The 23,222-nt window shown below is 41.0% G+C and overlaps 2 protein-coding genes across 2 annotated transcripts in view; both read left to right on the top strand.

The window, feature by feature from the left end:
• Positions 1 to 754: 754 nt before the first annotated feature.
• Positions 755 to 7,569, top strand: prf1.3 (perforin 1.3). Its single transcript, XM_029281922.2, has 8 exons — positions 755 to 1,180; positions 2,983 to 3,235; positions 3,737 to 3,778; positions 3,856 to 3,948; positions 4,108 to 4,244; positions 5,219 to 5,714; positions 6,265 to 6,635; positions 7,123 to 7,569. The coding sequence occupies exons 2-8, from the start codon at positions 2,990 to 2,992 to the stop codon at positions 7,412 to 7,414; spliced, it is 1,677 nt and encodes a 558-aa protein (XP_029137755.2). The 5' UTR covers positions 755 to 1,180; positions 2,983 to 2,989; the 3' UTR covers positions 7,415 to 7,569.
• Positions 7,570 to 13,478: 5,909 nt separating this feature from the next.
• Positions 13,479 to 23,222, top strand: part of stx1b (syntaxin 1B) — a 62,380-nt gene continuing 52,636 nt past the window's right edge. Inside the window, exon 1 of the mRNA XM_065964825.1 lies at positions 13,479 to 14,069. Coding sequence (XP_065820897.1) covers positions 14,040 to 14,069 — 30 coding nt within the window. The 5' untranslated portion in view covers positions 13,479 to 14,039. The remainder of the gene's footprint in view (positions 14,070 to 23,222) is intronic.

The raw sequence follows: 23,222 nt of genomic DNA, 5'->3' as shown, positions 1-23,222 counted from the left end.
TGGGTCCTCAGGAGGCAGGACATGACGTGAAGAAGATGCTGTGGTTGCAATGTTTAGATGAAGGGTGAAGCAGAGACCAACAATGTCAGTGTTTTGCCCTTTAATCGAATCTATTATCTACTGTTATTGGACTTATCCTCAGCATCAGCGAATGTGTGGGAAAAAAAACACACTGGTTAGTGTCCAAGAGAAGAAAGCGGTTTCACTATGTGCACGATGAGCACACTGGTCAAATGAATATGCCCAGCTGCATTCCACTTTCACATTTTGTGGAGTTGTGAATACAGCGCAGGTCACATGATCCCTAAATATTACTGAGCATCCACTTCACATCTCTTCAGGTGAGATCAGTTCACTTTATTTTGTGATCTGTTTTCTCAACTTATGCAATACAATTCACGCCTCTTTCTTCCACTCCTCCAGCTATTTTTTTTGTAACATTTGCGTGACAGGGTACAATTTGTTCAGATCCGTGTGTGTGTGTGTGTGTGTGTGTGTGTGTGTGTGTGTGTGTGTGTTAGAGAGAGAGAGAGAGAGGAGAGGAACAGTCATGACAGCAGTGTGACTTTCACAGCAGCTTTCCTGCTGAGTCTGAAGTTTGTTTTTGTCTTAAGCACACGACAGCTTCCTGTCTCTCACACACACACGCACACACACACACACACACACACGCACATAATGTTGATGTCAAAAACTGCCCGTTTATTTTAGTTAAACTTGAATCAAAATAACCTTTTACTGGCATCGAAAAGTTTTAATATTCATATTCATCAATGTTGACCCAAGCATCAAAATACATTTTTGATGATTTTTTTTCGTATTACATTTAAAATTAGACTTTAATCAGACATATGCTTCCCTTTAATATCAAATGAGAGTATTTTTAAATTACATGTGTCCTTGTTTTTTCACCTGAGATCGTCGTCACCTGAAGGTGTTCGAGTGTCTTTTTGGCTCCTTTGAGGTTAAAGAGGAGAAATAAAGAGCAGCAGCGAGGCTGTTGTGATGACTTTCAGAGTTCTTTGAGGTGTGATCACACTCTGCACAGAAACGTCTCAATAAGTGTTTTTAAAACCAGAAACAGAAACCCACTCCACACAGAGCACAGAGTCGGACCGACACTCAGCAGGGAGACTTTCTCCTCCTCATCATCATCATCATCATCTTCATTGCTGTGACGGTAGGAAAATGTTCTGAAACATATGAATGAGCTTGATGTCCAGTTTTTTGGAACCTGCATATTAATATATACTTCATCGCTAATGTTGAGTATTTTAACACAACAGAGCTATAACAAATAAAAAATAAAAATGTATCCTGCAGTGTTTTCTGTTACCATGAAAAAATGTTAGCTTATTCATTCTAGAAGCAGAGCGGGATATTCTGGCACAACTTCACCAACTAACAAGGTGCATGAAGAGTGAAAGGCTTAAAGAGGTCAAAATGCTAATATAACTATAATAACATCTTTACCCTCTGTCTGACCTCATCCCGCTGACATTTGACGTAATTCTCTTGATTCTGATGGTGCCAAAAGTGTTAAGTATGTGTCTTCATTTTTGACACAAATGTTCTTTTAAACAACTTAAGGGGGGTGCAAATGACCTATAGTGGTAAGGTCACACCCAATATGCGATCAGGTCCGACCTGTGGCTGCCTTGTCTTATTCCAATCTCTCTCCCCAGTTTCCTGCTCCACTGTCCTATTGCATACAGGCAAAAGGCCCCAGAAATAAATATTTTAAAAAATTACTTTGGAAATATTAAAACACTCATGGCATATTAAGAAGATAAGATTTTTGTTTTAAATATTAATATCCGTGCCTAAAATGCAAACTGCATTACAGAATCTTAGATGAAAAAACTGATTAAAAAACTTCAAGATGAAGTCACTTTAGTCAATGTTCTGTGTTAAAGACAGGCACAATGTTTGGCCTTATTAGGGCCAAGTTAAAGAAAAAAAAAAATCTAAAATTTTGAGATTAAAGACGTACATTTATAAGAATAAAGTTGTTAATTTATTTATGTCAAATTCGTAAATCAATCCAAGAAAGAGATTATTTTTCTCCAAGTCAAGCCCCAGTTTTCTTGCAGTATCTTTTCAGGGTCCTGACACTCTTGACAATGTGATGATGCTGGTGTGCCAAAATAATATCTAGTTTTATATCTGCTCCTAATAACTAATGGGATATTTAGAGACATTGTCAAACTGTTATTTTTAAAGTAGGTCACACCACAGAGAGTTAATCCAACACTTGTGGAATCAAAGTTTACTTGCCATAATAATTATAATATTCCCTTTTATATGCATAAGTCATGGTATGGATTAAACTAGCAAACAGTAAAAACACAAACAGATTTGACATTCTTAAAGACCTTTCCATGTCTGATGTTTCTTGTTGAAAAAGAGAAAGCTTTCAACCATTTCAACGCCTGAAGATGGTTGACATCACTTTGAGGTTAAGAGGAAGGCGAGGCCGTAACTGAGTTAAAAACACTGACAGGTGGTGATGAATCCCTGAGTCAAAATGATGCCTTCTGGGTAGAAATACTTCAATAAACTACAATTCTACAATTCACTTAGCAGACGCTTTTATCCAAAGCAACGTACATCAGAGAGTAAGTACAACACAAGCAAGGATCTAGAAAAAAGGGAACAATGTCAGTAAGAGCAAACGATCAGCTTTGAGTCCGATTGGACACACAGGTGCTGACAGGAAGTGACCAGAGGCAAAGCACAACATTGAGGGCAGTTCTTGAGAGCTCTAATCAGTATAGAAACCATCTTATAAGTCGTCGTTATCAAACAAATAATATGGAGACCATCATCACTAAGTTAGTAGGTATTCATGAAAGAGCTGGGTCTTTAGCTTTTTCTTAAAGTCCAATGGACTTTGGAAGTTCATTCCACCACCGGAGGGGCAACAAACTATTTAGTTTTTTTTCACAGCAGTCTGTTTCTTCTTCTTCTTATCCTGTTCAGTTCTACGATGCTCTCCTCCAGCCCTATCCTCCTCCTCCTCCTCTCCCTCCTCCCTCGAGCTCTGGGGTGTCAGACCAGCTCCTTCACCGAGTGTCAGAACGCTCCATTTGTCCCGGGTCACAACCTGGCCGGTGAGGGTTTCGACGTGGTGCTGATGAGGACCAGCGGAGCCAGCGTGGTCGACGTCAAGAACTTCATGGTGGGAGGAGTCGAGGGGAACTGCACCATATGCCACAACCACCTCTTGAATCAGGTCAGATCCTGAGCCAGGTTTGATACTGAGTACGGCCTCAGTACTGTTCAAGCTCATTGACTAGATGTGAAGGCTGATGATAAGTCTCCACCTTCTCATGTTGTACGCAGTCGTATTCGAGTATCTGTTGTGACCTTAGGCAAAAATCTATTGAAGGCATTTTTTTTACCAATATGTCTGCCAGTTTCCCAACACTTACTACCCTTCCTCTTTTTTTTTCATATCCTACTTTTAAAGGGAATAATACATGCAACGCCTGTCAGGTCAACAAAAGTGAGCGCTGTCATATGGGGGCCCCTTAGGGAGGTCTCCTACTGTCATTGTAGAATTTTCACATTTTAGGCCAGTGCTTTGGATTTGCATTCAGGACACACAGGGGAGGAGAAACAGAGGGTCGAGACAGGCGAGTGGCTGCCATGGGTTGAACCATGACAATGTAACATGGTTTGATTGTGTTTATTTTATACACAACTAACTGTTTTTTGTTTCCTCGTCAAAAAGACCCAGAAACTCCCGGTGTCCGTGCTGGACTGGAGGATAAAGGTATGTTTGGGGAAACATTAGTTTGAGGGATCATAGTCTTGTATATCAGCAGGATCTAAGTTGCTCTCTGCTCTCAGGTGAACTGCCGGCGTAGTCTGAGCAGTAAGTTCTTTGAGACGAGCCAGTCATTCATGAAAGAGACAAGTAATTCTCTTTCAGCAAGCTGGAAGGTGAGAGTTTTAACAAGATATGGTCATAAAAATAGAACATCTAAAGGTCATGAATGCTAACACTGTTACCCAAAACAAAAATAATCTTGTATGTCAACCACTATGTGCTGCAGAATGTAAGCTTTTACGTTTTTCTTCATACCTGTTGATGTCCCTCAGGTGGGTCTCACTTTGCCTGCATTTGGAGGATTTGCAACCGGAGGTTCATTCTCCAAATCGTCAAAATTTGCAGACAGTCACAGCAAGAAAGACAAGTTCTCCTTCACCACCCACAGTTTTAACTGCAAATACTACTCGTAAGTGCTGAGAGGAAATTTAGTAAGTACTTCCCAATCTGATTGCACCAGAAGAAGAAGGCCTAGCCCCAAATTGTCACCCATTGGACTATTCAAAGAAGAAAGATATTGATTATGAATACTTTATTGTAACATGCATATACATAAGGGTTAAGGGTAAAGTGTCGAGGGATGTTGGAGGGGGGATAAGAAATCAGTGTCAGAGGAATAGGAGTGAGTAAGACGTGCTTAAACACAACTTTAATGGAAATGGGTTGTGTTTAAGGTGTGGTCTATGTTCCCGAAACCACATTTTTAATTTGGCATTCTTGGCTGTTACCATCTGGTTTTTGTGGGACCATATTTGGACAACAGGGGGACCTGGAGAGGAGCGATGGGTTAGCCAAGCTATCAGATCATGGTAGGGCTAGTTCTTTGAGCAAGATGCCTCTGTTTTTCATATAAACTTGCTAGCTAAAAAACACACTTTTAGCTAAATGTTCTTACCGAAAAAGCTGAATTCTCCAAATGTCTTTAGGGAACAAATACAAGATGACAAGAAGACATTTTTCAGGTTACCATGGAACAAATAGTCAATCGAAGGTAGACTCATCCTAAATCCTCCTCTTCTTTATGGTCTACTTGACTCAATACTACACAATCACATTGTATTGAAGAAGACTTAAAAACAGAGATTTGGACCATACTCACATTAGGTAGATGTTTACTGAGAAAAGAAACTCCACCATCAGCCAAGCTGGTCAATAGAAAGAATACAGGATTTAGGCACACAGAAAAAGTGTCACTTTTCGATTCAAAATATATGCCCTTTTCTTAATTATTAACTCACATTGTTTTAAAGGTAATAATGACCCCTCACTGTCTGAAGGGGGAGCAGTGTAAAGTCTGATAATTGTCCTCAAGTGAAGTCAGGAATGGGGGGAGGGACTTCTTTAAAATTAGACTTTTAAAACGTTCCCCTTTTGAACCCTCAGCTTCCGTCTCCACGCGCGCCCTCCTCTGAGTAAAGAGTTTGAAGATTCCCTCAAGGACCTCCCCTCCACACGCCACCACAAGAACACCTTGGCTTTCAAACGCTTCATTGCCATCTATGGGACGCACTTCATCCGTAGGGTCCAACTCGGAGGCCGTCTGAACTCCATCACTGCCATCCGGACCTGCGAGGCCTCCATGAGCAAGATGTCAGCCCGCACCGTCAGCAACTGCCTGAGCGCGGAGGCTAGTTTCGTGATGTTCGTCACTTTCAGTTCAGCCTTTGAGTTCTGCAAGGCACAGAGCAAGAGCCTGAAAACTGGATCAACCTTCAGCCAGGCCTTTTCTGACCGGACCACAGAGGTTCATGGAGGGGACGGGGATGTTGGGGACATCATGTTCAGCCCGAACAGTGCCGCTGAGTACAAGAAGTGGCTGAATTCCCTGAAGAGGGTCCCAGGTGTGGTTTCCTACCAGATCAGCCCATTGCACCTGCTGGTGAGAAACTAAATTAAGAGCTATTTATTTACTTAATTATGGCTACAATTTTCTTTGTAAATGTGGCGCAAAAAAACGAACTTTATAAAACACGATCATGTGACTGCCCTCCATCTTCAGATGTGTTTTCCTTCATAAGAACATTCACACAACTGTAACTATACAGCAGGACTTGAGGAAAGTTAGCGAACAGATAATGCAACATCTAGTGAATCATTGGCGATGAACTTGTTGAACAAGTTTCTCTTGAAAACTTTGATTGAAGGTGTACTATGCCACATTTAAAAACTTTAAGATATCAATTCAATCATAAATAAATATATTGTTAAGTTATAACTTTCTCAAAAAAAAAAAAAGGGTGAAGTCAAACTCCCTCTGGGTTGTTGTTCTTAACTCTGTGTTCACATTGACGGACCAGTGCTTCTCTCAGCTTGTTTATGTTTGAAAGAGAGACAGCCCCGCCTTCTCAAGGACACGTGTAGTAGACGCCTAATGGCTGACTGCATTGCGAGATTTTTCAGTTAAACTTTTCCCTGCCTCTACTCTGTAGGTGACGGACAACCCCATCCTCAGAAGTAACCTACGTGACGCCATCAGCGACTACATCAGCAAGAATGCCAGGCCGCTCAACTGCCCGGCTCGCTGCAGGATTGGCAGCCAAAACCAGAACTGTGCTTGTCGTTGCCAAGGACACCAAATGGTCAACTTGGAGTGCTGCCCTAGAGAGCCTGGCATTGCCCAGATGAACGTGACGGTGATCCGAGCGGAAGGACTTTGGGGGGACCATTTCTCTAAGACAGATGGATACGTTAAGGTTTTCTATGGTAACCAAGGAGCGGTTACACCGGTGATCTGGAACAACGACTTCCCCTCCTGGAACTACCTCATTCACTTTGAAACTGTCAACCTTCAACGCAGGCAGTAAGTGAACCTTACTAATCTGACATAATATAAACAGTCTACATGATATCAGTCATCATATCAATTTATAATCTTAGAAAAGCAGTTTTCAAGAAATGAATGCAGGATTGGTATGTAGGGACAAGATTTTGGTGTCTCAGCTTTTGTGCATTTCTGTTTGAAATCATGTTGAAATTGGTCACTCCAGTTATAGGCTTGGTTTATATGCAGGAAAAAGTCCATGTGAGAAGCATACAAGATCGTGGAACGTTTTTGCTGAAATTGCAGTCCTGGGACCCATAGGCTATCTTGGTACAACAAATTCAAGTTGTAGATGTCAGTCCTCAACACCAACCTCTGGTAGCTACACGTACTGTCCCACTTCCTGGTGAAGTCACTGGATCACATTATCATAATAATAACACCAGCGTTAGAGTCAATTGGGGAACAAAAGCCAGAGGTTTATTCTAATACCTTTTATTGATGATGACATTTATTTCTTCCACAGGCCTATCCGCTTTGAGGTTTGGGACCGGGACAACCGCTGGAACGACGACTTGCTGGGCCAGGTGGACATCATCCCCACATCAGGAAAAAACATCAACAAGAGGTTACGCCTGAAACACGGCTTGCTGTCTGTCCGTCTGTCTGCGGTATGTGCTCCCAGCCTGCAGGGATCCCTGTGTGAGCAGTATGCCCCCTCACCGACCTACGAGGGCGTGATGGGATACACAAAGGAGGACCAGGAGCACCAATGGGACTCAGGGAGGTCAGGTCATCATGAGAGCGTCTTGCTTTGAGAATCTCTTCAGGCTGTTTATCATTAGAAACATGTTTGTTTAAAAAATAAAAAGTTAGATCACCTGTCAATGCTCCTAATTCTTTTTGGCTTTACAGTTTTTTATTTGATATTTTGAACTAACACCTACACCAATAAAACAATACTTAAATAATGTATATGAAGATGATTTCATTATTTCATATACCATTATATAATGGTTTTTGGAGAGCCTGATAAAAATAAAGATAAAATAATAAAATAATAAAAATGAAAAACATCTTCTCCATTCCCAGCAAGAATTTTTCATTGAAAATACTTTTTTTTAAGTCTATTTCCACTGTTTGAAAAAACATTCAAAACTGGTTTGGGTTTGAGTGAACATTTTTGACTGACTATTGATTAGTCGACTCTGCTTCCATCACAAGATTCTCCACACACTAAAAAACACAAATTAAAATAAATCTTCAAGTCACATGCCATGTATTGCAGCTAAGATGATAGAATCACCAACCCAAACAAATATTACATCTAGCTAAATTCATTCTCATGATTCCATTCATGTAAGTCCACCAGTCACCAACATCCATTTTCTTCCACTTGTAGAAGACATACGTGTGCATGTCAGTGGCAGGCCAACAGTTTACTGTCAGCAGTCCTGAGTAACAGTAACAGTTGAAACACACCCTGCTGACTGTGTAGCACCTACACACACGTCTATGAACACACACACACGCTCACACACACACACACGCACCACAATAAACAATCCGTTTTTCACTGCTGATGCAGGTTTTGAGTAAACCCAGAAGGTTGACCTGTGAACTAGCTCTGCTGACCTCCAGAGGTCACAACAGGTCTGCATAGTCCTTTACCATCTTAACGCTTTTGCCCACAACCTGTACCCAAAAAGCCCCCTCATTTCACGGTTGAATTGCATTTTGTTGTTGAGGAATTTAGGGGATTTTTTCTGGGGATGAATGAATTTATTTTTTGAGTCTGATCTTTGTTATGAGATGTAAAAACAAGACCAGAAAAATAATCATTTGATCGCTGGATCATGAAGGCTTAAGAACACATTCAAAAGCAGCACCAACGTTTATTATTACTTTAAAATGTATATTTATATATTACTTGTTTGTGGATATAAATTATGTTTTATTGTTGTTGTTTTTCAGTCGGTTCCATAAAAGGAGCAGAGTGAAGGATTTAGTGACATCTAGTGGTGAGGCTGCAGATTGCAAAAAAAGACAACGGTAACTGCTGCCCTCATACTCGTCTTGTAGGGGTATTAGTAGAGCATATGGTGGCAGTAGCTCAGTCTGTAGGGACTTGGGTTGGGAACCGATTCAAGTTGCGTCACGGACCATATTTGGGAATCGGTCTGGTAGCTGGAGAGGTGATAGTTCACTTGCTGAGCACTGCTGAGGTGCCCCTGTGCAAGGCACCGAACTTTGTTTCAGATGGTCACAAAGTTACAGAAACATTCAAACACTGATCTATGATTTTTAAAGAACCAGTTGTTTTTGGTATGATTTCGATTAAAGGTGATTTGACTTGTTGATGACTGAGCTGAACTCTTTGAGGAGTTACTGTGATTTCAAATGTCCACATGAGGAAATAAAAAGGAAATATGTTCTGATAAAATGGTTTGAAATGAGACATTTGTTCCCTGATAATAATTCAGACCGTTCACCGTCCTGTTGGGCCGACAAGGACAGACCAGACGTGGTGAATTATTGATGAAACAAGATCTCTGATTTCCTTCAAGATTGGTTCAAAGAGCCGCTCCTCTTCCCTGAGAGTCAAACGTCTGTCCACTCTGCACAACCTGAATATGAATTAAGACGTTTAAAATGTCTTCTTTTTTTTCCTTTTGGGTAAAAAGATTCCGAGAGGAGGATTTTAAAAAAAGAAAAAAGAAAAGAAGAGAGAGAGAGAGAGAGAGAGAGAGAGAGAGGATGATGAAGAAGAGGGGATTTCCTCCGGGCGTCCAGCCAACCTGCAGCCGCCTCCAGAGTCCATCTCCACCATTAAAACTCCATTTTAAACTCTCAAGACTCTGTTTAATAGCAGCTGGCCTCATATATCACTGCTGATACACACACACACCCACACACAGACAAACACACAAACACACCCCCACACACGCATAACTACTATCTCCACCCAGAGAACATCCCTGTTCAGAAGTTGGAGGGATTTTAAGATTAGAAGTGGTGTTTTTATCCAAATGAGAGAGTCTGATGATGGGACCTGATTTGAGGTCTACATCCAGGTTCAGGTTCTTTCCCACATGAGCTCAAGAGAACAAAAACCAAAGATCTCAAGGTGAGCGTGAGGCTTTGTCTGTTCTTAAACAATAAGACTTGATGGTGAGCTTTTTTTGGATACAAGAAAGAGGGACTCCAAGGCAACGAGGGGGCAACAACTGCTCTGATGGACGGATTCAAAAGGCTTTTAAAATGGCTAACTTCATTTGTATTTCTGATGGAAGATGGGATGCAGTCAATGTAAAATGCTTCTTATGTGGATGTGTTAATGTTGTTGAAGTCCAGAAAGTACCTCCCTAAAAAAAGGTAAGTTCAACTGTCCTCGTTTTGCCAGTGTAGAAGAGCGACATTTCTGCCTCTAGATACCAAACATAACTTTGCTGAATATAAAGTAATTCATTCTGACACCTTTTAGACATAAAATTCATACATGACTTTGATACATTTGTGAAGAGACCACAACAGAAATCCTAAAAACCTCTACAAATACATTTTCACACACACCAAATAAGTTCCTTCCCAGTAGTGATTCTGACACAGAGACTTGGGTTTCAGCAGATACCGAGTACCAGCAGGATACTTTTCATTCAAACCAGTCTAAGTGTTGCAGTCAGACAGGTCAGAGTCAGTCTAAGCAGACATTTGTAGTTCATTTCTGCTTATTGACACTGCCCCCTGGTGGCTGACAGGGTAAGGGTTTTTACCTTTATTTGTGCTTAGACCTGCAGCTTCATAATTGGTCGACTAAGGTCATGTGAGTCAAAGGTCAGAGATCAACCAGGAAGCTGCTACAGACAGATAACTGTTAGCTCTTCTTTCTGCCCTGTTTGAGGCGTTAAAACTCATCAGATGTAAGTTTAATAACTTTTGTGATTCTATGTTGGAATAAGCATCAAGTTCTCAGACAAATACACCTTCATGTGTTGAAGATGAGTATTTTCATTAAAGGTAGAAACACTGATTTAAACAGTCAGTAGCTCACTTAGTTTGTGAAGACTCAAAAATGTGTGTTTTCAACATTTATATTAGGAGAGTATGTAAAGATGATTGTGTGTTGTTTGTTTACAATTTAAACATATAGAGCAGCGATGACAGCAAGGGCCACATTCATTTAATTCTCACTGCTAGAGGGCAAAATTAACTCAACATATACCAGTGATCAAATATTATTATGGACATATTTCTGAGTTTCATGATTTCATGGCAGATTTCATCATGTTTTTCATGTTTCCAATTAATTGATGTGTAAAACATTTACCTGAGGGCCACGTTGATGGTTAATGGAGGCCGCACGTGGCCCCCGGGCCGCCAGTTGCCCACCCCTGATAGAGAGAGAGAAGATTGAGTACAGTCACTTCAGCTATGCTCCTGTTTCTTCTGAAGCCCGTTAGCTAACAGTAGAAAAAATTTTTTTTTTATTATTTTGTTCCGTACCTGTCAAAACACACAACAGAAAAAAAAAAGAAAAAACGATTCACACTTTATCCCATGTACAGAAAGGAGCAGGGAGAAGAATACATCTTGTTTTGCCTGCCCCTTACTCAAAAAGCAAACAATAAATGTTTGGATGATCTGTCCAATTACAATCAATGAATGAATACCATGCCAACATAAAACAAATCTGATAATTCAGTCTTCACTTCCTCAGAAATAAGAAGGAAAACACACAAAAAACACACTAACTGCCAATTTCATACAGTCCGATAACTTTGTTCTTATACATGATAGATGTTTGTAGATCCAACCGGAATGCAAAAAAAAGTTCTGTGTGAACCTTGATTCACAACATGAGGAAGATATACGTAAATCTCATTGGAGCAGGGCAGTGCAACAAAAAACAACAGCACACAGAGAAGGAAGACAGACCGGCACACTGCCTCAAGTGACACAACAAGTTTTAATTCATCACCATCACAACGTTTCAACCAGAGGTCTTTCTCCTGAAGAATAAATCTGGTCGAAACATTGTGATTGTAATATCTTAAAACTTAATTTAACTTTTTTTTCAACAGGCTTTTTCATTCTTGCATAATTAACATAGAAAGCTAAAGTGATGCTTGTGCACAGAACGGGATTTCCAGTTCTCCAGTGACGCTTCATTTGTAACTGTATTTGGTGACATCACAAATGTGAACAGAAAATGTTTCAAGCTTTTCTGATGACTTATCTGGATTATTTTGTGTTTCTTATCGGGCTGTAAAAATAGACGATTATCTGTTGCCAGAGATATCACAGCACCCTCTAGTGGCTGTTTTCATTAACACTAACCAGCTCTGTTTTTCTGCTTTAATGCTCTTTGCATTTAAGCTAGTGCTGTGGTCATTTTATCCACTCACGTTAAAGGCTTTATATGCGATTTTTTTGATCCAGCAGATGTCGCCCTTGAGCACCAGCATGAAACCAAAACAACCATTGTTGTGTTAGCATGCTAATGCTAGTGATCTTTATTATGCTGGTATCTTCACACTGCATGTAAATTTACCTGAAATGAGCGTGATCTAGAAACACAGTTAAGCAGTGAGTACAGTATGTTATTCTTCTTTTCTCTAGTCCCTCAATTAAACAACTTTTATACGCGAGGGGAGGAGTCAGCCGGCCGTCCCGACGATGTGAACAAACTGAAGATAGGACTCTGAAAACTAGGAAAACATCACAGACAGTGGGACTCGGGTGTTACACCCATTGTAGACAGTCATGACTCAGAGTTATTTTCAGAGGATATACTTGATTTATATTATATTTAAGTGTGAAAAATCACATTTAAAGCCTTTAATGTGGAAAAATTAAATAACTGAAGAAAGATAACTAAAGTGCCATCTAGTGTTGGGACAATGAACCTTTAGTTAAATTCTTCACGTGAACTTAACGAGATTTACGATATTTTACAGCCGCCTCAAGTGGACACTTAACGAACTGCATTTATTTTTTTTGCACAGTTGCATTGGCTTCATTTTTGAAAAAACAGAAGTTGCCGCTTGATTTTCGGATGATAGAATTGAAGCATTGACGTGTTTATCCTCCTTTTGGTTGTACAGTATGAAAATGAACATGATTTCTTTTTTTAAATGTGCTTTATACATACATTTGACTTGACTTGTTGCAGCGAGAAAAGGTCGAACTCATTTTACTCACTTTATTTACGTCACTTTATTGTGCTGAGTAGGTTAAGTTCCCTCCTGAGGATCAATAAAGTTTTATTTGAATCTATTAACCAAATCTTTGTCAAAACGTCTCCATTCTATGGATTATTTTCTTTGATAAATATTCAAATTACCAACAGCAATCCAATATATCTAGCTGGGTATTACAAGGTTGCAAAAAGGAAAAGTAATTTGGATCTTAAAATGAAGACACTTGAGTCAATGTGGTTGATTTAGCCATTGAACGCAGCCTCTCCCTTCATATATCCTGAGTGTAAACTGATATTTTGTTGTAATTTGAGATTATGTGCTCTATTTACGCTGTAATGTGCACATGCAGATTTAGCAGAATTTTTCACATAGTAGATTTTTTGCATGTGAGAACACAGAATGAACAGATTGTGCATCCCCCCCCCCCCCCCCCCCTCCAACTGATCCTCATTCACCTGAAACCATACACGCACGCAAACACACTCACACACACACACACCTTGCTTGCTGCGGAGGGAGAGAAAGGGGAGGGGAGAAAAGAGGAGAGGAGGGGGAGGGGAGAGGCAGCAGCAGGTAAAGATGGAGGGTGGAGGGAGTTGGCGCCTGCGCACTGCCTCTACTTCCCCTCCGCATCGTCCACCCCCCCCCTCCCTCCCTCAGCTCTCTTTTTCTGCAGCATCAGTACCACACTTCCTCCCTCCTCCCTATACTTTCTCTCCCTTCCTCCCCCACTTTCTCTCTCTCTCTCTCTCTCTCTCTCTCTCTCGTCGCTCTTCCTGCCGGGCTGCTGCTTTGCGCGCTGCGGGGCCACACTGCAACCGCACCGAGGAGGAAGAGGAGAAAGCCGCGGACCAACAGGGGGGCCAGCCTGAGGCAGAGCGGCGGAGAGGCGCAATTTAAAAGAAGAAGAAAAAGCAGAAGAGGAGGGTTCGAGCGCGCCGTCACCACACGGATAAAAAAAAAAATCCTCCTCCTAAGAAGCAGCAGCAGCAGCAGCAGCAGAAGGCGGAGACGCGTCACACCGCGCTCTTCCTCCCTCCATCTCTCTGCTCCGCTTTTCAGGGGAATCGAACCATAGGAGAGAAAAAAAACGAGAGGAGGACGAATAGAGAAAAAAAAATCTTGTTGGGGAATCTCGGAGCGCAAAACGACGAACGGCGCGGTGTTGGAAACCTCCCCCCCTCCCCTCCCGGACCAGGGCCGATTCTCCGTTTTCTAGCAGCCAGCTCGGCGCGGCGACACCATGAAGGACCGTACGGCGGAACTGCGAAGTGTAAGCTCAATTTTCATTTTTAATTTCCATCCATGTTGGCCTCCGTGTTTTCCCTCCTCCCCCTTCCTCCTGCGGCCGTCGCAGCAGCTCCTCGGCCTCGCCGCCTCTCCTCCGCTGCATCCGGACGCGAGCCGAGTGCAGAGGAGCGGCGCAGCATTAACCTGCTAAAAGCCACATTTGAGCTGATTTGAGGTGTGTGGAGGAGGAGGAGGAGGAGAGGCGGCTGAGCTGCGGCTCCTCATGCTGTGCATACAGAGTGATGTGAAGGAGCTGCAGAGTGGAGGGAGGATGGAGCCTGAAATGGAGGCTTTTCTCAGACATCACATTGATTTAGCGTTCACTGGTGGTGGATGTTTGGTTTGGTAAACGGGATGTACCGGCTGGAGGTCACGGTTTACAGCTTGGACCCTGTTTATTTGAGTGATTTTCCTCCTTTTAATGGCCTGACTTTAAACGGGTCTCGACGGGTTTAGACGCAGAGGCCCTGCACAGGTTTTCTCTGCTCGTGCAGCGCTGCATGCATGATGGGAAAACTGGCTTAAAAAATAAATAAAAAACGCTCTCATCCATGCTAATGTGGCCGTGCATGTCCATGCATGCGTGCTTGGATGACCTGATGGAAGAGGAGGAGGAGGAGGAGGAGGAGGGCTGACTCTGAAATGAGCCGGGAACCAAAATGCAGTGATTTTTTTTTTTTTTTTTTTTTTTTTTTTTTCCGAGGCCGCATCCTGCATCTTGCGCGCGCGCCTCCTCCCTGATAGAGCCGCGTGAGTGTGGGAGCATGAGTCCCGATCAGGCGGGGAGGAGGATCGATCCGTGGCGGGATGGGTGATCAGGATGCAGCTTTATCTGCCGCTTTTACCGCGTGTCTCCTGCCGCTCCTGCACGGCAGAATGGGAGGGGAGGGGAGGGGAGGGGTAGTGGTGGTGTGGGTGTGGGGGTGGTGGGGGTGGGGGGGTCCCTTCATTTTACCACAGCCTCACCCATTTTATGACTGTGTGGCTCTGCATCGGGGGAGACTGGAGGTTTGACAAACAGCTGATGCTGGAGGTTTGGGCGGATTTTTTTTTTTTTTTGGGGGGGGGGAGAGAGAGAGAGAGAGGGGGGGGGGGGGGTGTCACATCAGCTGCTCAAACTCTGCAGCAGCCCCACACACACCCCCCTACCTCAACCACCACCACCACCGCCACCACCCGGGTTCAACTGGGTTCGCGTCAGACAAACGAACTGAATCCAGCCATAATCACACACACACGCACGCAATACACACACACACACACACACACACACACACACACACACACACACACACACACACACACACCACACTATCTACTTGATCGATCTGATTGGATTCTCTTCAGCTCTTCTTCTCTGTACAGATATATTCCAAAGGGTCAAAACTGATCAATAGTATCTGATCAATAAATCAGCAGTTGAACTGTGTGTGTGTGTGTGTGTGTGTGTGTGTGTGTGTGTGTGTGTGTGTGTGTGTGTGTGTGTGTGTGTGCGCGTGTGCGTGCGTGCCCGTGCGTGTGTGTGTGTGTGATAGGAGGTGATTTGCATTTAAAAAGTGACAGGCTCAGCACCGCCCGGAGTTTACCGCACTGCTGTCCATCCATCCCTCCATCTTTTTTTGTTTCTCCTTCCATCCTTTTTCTTGTTTTCACCTCCCCTCCTCCTCCCTCCCTCCATCTTTTCTCCTTTTCCCAATTTTTCTTCCTTCAATCCTCTCCTCCGAGTCCATCTTTTCTTCATCCACTCCTCCACATTCTTTCTCTCTTCTTATCCTGATATAATCGCTTCTTCTATTTTTTTCCATTCCCTTCTTCTTGCATCTTCCCAAATCTCCATCATCTTTTTTTTCTTTCCTCATCCCTTCTTCCCTGTCTTACTCTGTCTTTCATCCCTCCATCACCCTGTCATCACATTAGCCTCCATCCCTCTTTCTCTGCCCTCTCCCTCTTTTCATCTATTTATCCCTTTATTCCTTCACCATCCACCCAGTCATCTCTTTTCTTCTGTCCACATCTCTCTTCCAGTCGTTTATCCCTCCTGTGTCCTTTTTCTTATTTAACATCTTTTCCTCCTTTCAGTCTATCACTCCCATGTATTTCTGTCCTCCTTCGTTTAATCCTCCATCCCTTCATCATCCTGTCTTGAATACATTCTTCATCCAAACCTGCTTCCACTTTCTTATTCTTGTTAATTTCCTCCTTCATTACATCAATCCACCATTACTCCATCTGTGTCTTAATATGTTTCCATTTATACGTATTTGTGCACATTGTGTTTTAACCTAATTGAAGCAAAAGTAGCCGAAATGTGCTTGAAAGTTTATAATTTTGTGGCCGTGTGAATGAATGTAGCCTAACATAATCATCTGACTCACACATCTCTCATCTCTTCTCATAAAGACCTAAAAACATGCAATGAGGAGACTGGATCCTCCCCTTAAATTAATGCACAATAACATCCACCAACATGTTCTTGCTCCAACACATAAACTGTATCCCACAGTTTGTTTGTAAGCCATTCTGTTAATGCAGTAAAGGTACAGACTCAAATCAGAAGTTTCATCAGTTCAATCAGAAGGATCAGCAACGATAGCATGCTAACCTGCTTGTACTGTAGGTCGTACAATCAAGATGTTACCAGGCAGCTTTGATAGCCACTCCCACGGGTTTAGGATGAGGCTATGTTGGCAAAGATGGATAAACTCTAAAATATCGCAACTAGAAAAACAATTTTAGTCCCGTTATAGTCTAATGGTTGCATCCATGTGACAATAAATGTGAGATTTTATAATATATGAAAGGAAAACAATTTGAATTTCATCGAAGCTTCTTACCTTAAATCGTCAAAAGGAATCAAAAAATGCATTTAAGAGATGAAAATATCTGAAGAAAGCAATAATGATTTTATAATACTGGAATAGACTTTAGGATATTGTATAGTTCATGTTTAAGGGTCTGGATTTTAAATTTTGTCCCGCGTCAATGGGTTCCGTTTACACATTTTAAAATAGTATCCCTCAAATGTCAAGGGGTGTAATATTTCCATTATTGTCTAATTCTAAGTTATCACCCACTTCCATGGTGCCAAATTTATGTGCATTCATTTCAGTGCATGCTTGGTCACATGCTGCAAAATGGGACCGGGTATACATGCTTGGGACTCACAGAATTTATCTGGCACGATGAACATTATCAGTATAGATATAGGGAAGAGGCCTGTAGCTCTTACAGCTGCTCTGCATGTGTCTTTTTTTTTCATTTCTTAATTTAGCCTCTCTCCATCCATCATCCCACCATCCCAAAAATCCATGCCTCCTACTTCGTTTTCTCCGTCTTCTTCTACTTCATTCCATCTTCTACCCTCCCTTGTCTCCGCTTTCCTCACCCCCTCCATCGCTTACTCCCCTCTTCAATCCATCTTAACTTTTTTTCCTTTTTCCGTCTTCATTCCAGCTTTCCTCAGTCCACCTATCACCTCTCATTTAAATCTCATCCCTTCTTATCCCGCCCCTTGTGTCCCTCCCTTCAGCCCTCCATCTCTGTCTCCACATCCATCCACCACCATTTCTATCTTTGCCGCCGCCTTTTTTCCCCTCATCCATGCAATCCATTTTCCTCGTCCTCTCTCTCTCTGCTGCAGATTCTCTCACTCTGCACTCATTTTCATTGTCTGATAGTTAAATCTCCTCATTCCTCCAGTCCACTCTTTGTCGGCACCGTCGGCCATGTTGGTTGATCACTGGAGTGAAATCCAGCTCACGTTATCCTGCCGGTAACAGATGCTGCTGTATCATGCAGCAGCACTAGCAGCAGCAGCAGCTTGGTAGTAATAATTATATTTTTATGTAATGGTCCACATCACTGTGACGCTGTCTGCTCTCCTCCTCCTCCTCTGTGCTGCCTCTTGACTGAGTCAAGTGTCTCAGAGTCCACAGGGGTCCTCATGAATGCTGAGAGTTTGAATCTGAGTGAAGCAATAAGTCAAAACCAAACATCACTGAACATGTTTTAAAGAATGATAGTGCAGTTTTCTTTTGTTTCATTCAGGCCATTTTGAAAATCTATAGTTGAGAGTTTGTTGAGAATTAGAGTGAAAATAATATTTTTGCCTATTTAATATAATGAATTAACTGTTTTTTTTTTTTCAGTTTAAAGCATGGACTGTATATAAGACATTGACATAATCTGGCCTAAAGGTGAAGACAAGGCCAAAGAGTCTTAATGCGTTTTTTTTCCCCCTCCTCAATTTCAATGATAGTCGTCTCCAGTGCAGCATGATCCCATTTGGAGTCAAATGGACCATAAAGCAGGAATTAGGGTGGGGCTACTTGCGATTGACAAGATGTTCCATGGCAGCCTGAAAATGTACTTAAAGACATTCTGAGCATTTGGCTGTCTATTTTGAGTATGTAAATATTGTTAAAAGACTGTTTCGCATTTTCAATTGTAACGTTAAACCCTGCTCACCAAGCTAATTCCAGTATTAGTTTATTGTTTAGCATTTGTAGATCTTATTCTCCTTTTCGTGCTTCACCCTGTTGTCCAAAGATGGTCACCTCTGATTAAAAAAACTCCAAGATGGCTACGACAAAATACTGACTTTAATGTGTTGTCTAATTCTTATATATAATCTAAAATTTAATGGCACAGTTGATTGCTGTGTAAGCCGATATGAGTCCCATTTTACCTTGTTGACACTTGTTTTCAGAGTTTTCCATATGCGGTTGCTAGAGGTATGCCATACATAAATACAATATGCAGGATCTCCATTCGGTGATGTCTTGGTCTTAAATCATCAGAGAAATAACTTGAGCTCAAGTTAGCAGCTTGCTAAACACCGCTGAAGAGCATCTGAGGCTGTGTGCAATGACACAGCTAAAAATGTAAAAGAGCAGAGATCCAACCGACTGAATGCAAATGAATTTTGGTCTTCTTCTCTGTTCATTCAAATCATCCACAGCCATAAAATATTTCCAAATTTTCTGTGATTGGTTTTCTGTGATCTGTACAAAGGCAGTCACGGTTGCATCTGAGGAATTAGAAGAAAAAAAAATGCTGCATCATTGTTCTGCCTGCTGCAGTTAATGTTTCATCATTGTAGACACCATTCAGTCTCTGCAGTAGGTCGTTTTGGAGAAATGTATCTTGCTTATGTGTTGCTCTAACATGTGTGATGCTTAAACACTAAACACAGAACAGATGAAATTGGTGGTTTAGCTTCTGGTTGTTAGGAGGAGGACACCTTTTAAAATACCTAAACATCAAAAGAGTCAAGAGGTTCACATTAAAATCTACTTCAAATATTTTAGAATAAAGTTTTTTGCTATGTTTTGAGTTGTTAAAATGGTCCTTTACTGTATCAGGAATACCTTAAACTGGTATAAAATAGAAGCATACCCTCTATATAGACTACTGTCTGCGTTGGATAGTTATGAATTTATTCATCTATTCACGTCCATGATGAATGAATTTTGTGCCAAATACAAACTTTTTGTCTGGAGATTAAACAGAAGCATGTGCACAGACAGTGTCCAAGACTTATTCATTTGAGGGTTTACTACAAAAGACATGTACACATACTGTAGCTGTGGCTGTGGGAGACACTAAGCTGAATTCATTCTGTTGAGTGTTTTAACGCTGATTCTGATTTTCTTTTAAATGATATTCAGATAGTTTATATCTTACATCATGATGATGGCTGTGATTGCTTGCTCAATAGGGAAAAATGTACAGTGCTTTGGTTGATAGCTGCTAAAGAATGGCTCATTTTTTGGTGTTTTTGCTTTTCTAAGTTAAATTACAAATACGACCAGTACTACGTATCGATTAACAGAAACCAAAGTGATCTTTCTTTTTGAGTGTGTTGTTTGAGCAGCTTCTGGGCATGTTAACTTTCACAGTAAAGTTAAATAAGAATGTCCTCTTCAACATCCCGGAGAGAAGAGCATTGATAATTCAAAAATATATAAAATATTTAGCTTGATGAATGCATCTACTTGTGGTACTTAAAAGTTTTTATCTGATGCAAATAGACGTACAAAATTAGATTTTTATTTTATGACAGTGAAGGAAAGGCCGCTGGTTAAAAAACTGCTCCTGTGGTGGTTTGTGTGTTTGTGTGTGCGTATGTTTGTGTGTAACTGCACCCTATCCCATTTCAGTCTCATTGATTATAACAGAAGGGGGTGGGGTGAAAGTAGGGTCATAATTCAAACTGTGTCAATGCATGATGAGAAAGACAACATGTTGCTAAAGCACTGCTTCTGCACACACAAACACAAACACACAGCTATGTTAACGTCACGCACATTTATTGCCTGCTGACATACTAACCTGATACCAAATCTTCCCTCTAAATTCTATTATGAATGTTGTGGGAACTGTGTATGTTTTGTCCTTAAAAGGAAAGCAAGTCCCCACAATGTTGGTATGTAACAGATTTATGTCCCCACAATGTGATTTATACATGTCCACCTCGCACACACTGTGGGGTTACATGTCTTTATAACATCACGTTTTCTATCTTTCAATTCATAGAGACTTAACCTCACCCTAAACCAAGTCTTCTCCATAAAACTGTTATGTTCTGTGTGTGGACAATGTGTTATTTATTTGTCCTTAAAAGGAGGACTAGTACCCACAATGTTAGTAATACAAGTTGACACACACATAGGGCATTTTCTTGGCCTTAAAATCAAATTAAAAAAATGCCCTGTATTTTTTGGTGATTACCAGCTGGTCAATAATGTCTGACATTCATCACTCTACTTTGATATATGACACCTGTTCAGTGTGACATGAAGACAACACAAGACGCGAAACCATTATTGACAGAAAATCAATCTTTTCACGATCGATCAAATGCTGTCTGGTTTTTAGCTTCTTCTAGTGAGATTTTTTTTCTCTCTGTCTGTTAATACAGTAAACTGTTGTTTAAGAAAACAATCTAAAGACTAATGTTTATTATCAGTAATTAGCTTTACTTAATACATTTAAATAAAGTAAAGTTGTGTGTTATTATAATTAGATTTTGTCTGAAAAATGATTACAGACTTGAAAGCAACTATTTGAACAATGTTCTTTCTTAAAGTATCAAGTAAAGATGAAAGACACAATAAGTCCAACTTATATATATATATATATATATATATATATATATTTCTATAATTAGGTAGGCAATAACAAATTACAACACATCAACACATTAAGCGTTTCTATCTAAGAAGTGGTTAAAAAAACTATTGGTAAAAGAGTTTGTGCAAATGTTATTAAATCTGAGTAAATGATACAACCACAGATGCAAAAATGACAAATACTGTGATAAAGAAATATTTAGGAATGAAGCTAAATGGATTAGCCGTGATTCCATTTACCAACTAGAATAAATTGTAATCAGAGCCTATTGTCACTGTAGTTCATTTTTGTCTTCTTGGAGGCACCAGGTGGGTGGGTGTGTTTGGTTTAGTGTTTGTTTGACTTTATTTACTTAACCAACACACACATACACACACACACACACATACACACACACACACACACACACACACACACCTGCTGCAGACAGAAGGCCTGCTGCTGCTGTCTCTGTCCTCTCAGTAGTGACTTGCTCAAGGGCACCTTGACGCTAGCAGCCTGGCACACCTACAGTCCAATGATTTTCATAATATAGTTGATTTGACTTCTGCAAAGGCTTGGACAACTTTTCATTTTAGTGTCTAACAGATCAATAAAAATAAAATAAACATGCAGTGTATGATACTACTGTTGGAAGGTTTTTCATCCACTACAGGTGTTAAATCCTGTGTCACAAAGAGCACCAACAGACTCCTACCACTGAGCTTCAAGTGTATCAGCAGTATTAATATGTTTACAGCAAACACACTGATTTCTTGGGTAATGTCAGAGATTGCTCAGGATATGAACAGAAGTTTGATCGGGGAAGGGGAGATATTAGTTTGTTGGTTTTATGGTGGAGGAGTTTGTCTTCACTCATTATGTGGGTAAGTAATGATTCAGTGAGCTGTCAAGTTTTTTTTGGATTTGTACATCCAACAATTAAGTCAAAGTCTGGTCTCGGGGTAGACTGAAATTTAGACAAGGGTGTGGCCATGATGTGAACTTATCATTATTAGAGGTGTGAGTAGCATCAATATAGAATCTGGAGTCAATTCACATCCTTACAATCAGTTTGCCAATTTGCCCTGCTTCCAAAATGTGCATATCTGGTTGGTCCCCGTTCTTCTTAATTATCACTTTTATGAGATGAGACTTTGTATATACCTATATATATATATATCTACTTGTATCGACTTGTTTGTGGATGCAGCTGACTAGAGGAAGCTGTTGGCTCTAAAAATGTATTTCTAGCTACAGGCTTGACGTTAATGATAGCTAGCTCATGAGTCTGAAGGTCTGTAGTGTGTATGAGTGTGTTTGTGTGTGTGTGCTGGTGGCCATCCTTCAGCCAAGTCAAGGGCAAAGTCACTATTACACCATTACTGCGGGCACACAGAGGGTCACTTTCACATCATGACATTATTCTCTGCTCAAATGTTCTCTGAATGTTCTCTACTAATCTCTGGCTGCTTTGGATTCATTATTATTGCTTAATATCATCTTGTTAGTTAATTAGTGGTACTTCTTTGGCGTGTTTCTGCTTGATCGTTCTTAGCTCAAATGCTTTTTCTAACGAAATGGTGAGAAACAATTGTTGAAATTTGATTGTTGCAAAATCAGATTATCCATTTCCTCCGTCTATTAGTCTTTGCACACAAACACTCACATTTATAAGGCCCTACTTCACATATTCATTACAAAAAAAAACACTTTTAAAGAATGTATCTTCATTTTCCGTATGTATGGTTATCTCTTTTAAATAAATTCATGCAAGTTCCACAAATATCTCCATTTAGACAATCTGCTCCTCACTTGTAAAAGGGTCCCCATTTGCACAGGAGTAAAAATTGGTCCTCACAAAGATAGCTGTACAAAACCACATACACACCCTCCTCCAACGTAATATTGAACATGCAGTAACTGCTGACAGAAGACAATTGTGTGTGTGTGTGTGTGTGTGTGTGTGTGTGTGCGCGTGTGTGTGGGCAGATTGGTCAGTAGGAGGCTGGTCATGTGATTT

The sequence above is a fragment of the Labrus bergylta genome, chromosome 16, assembly GCF_963930695.1.
Source record: "Labrus bergylta chromosome 16, fLabBer1.1, whole genome shotgun sequence".
In the NCBI taxonomy this organism is placed as follows: Eukaryota; Metazoa; Chordata; class Actinopteri; order Labriformes; family Labridae; genus Labrus; species Labrus bergylta.
The sequence above is the reverse complement of the archived record's forward strand: the minus strand, read 5'-3'. Positions and strand labels throughout refer to the sequence as shown.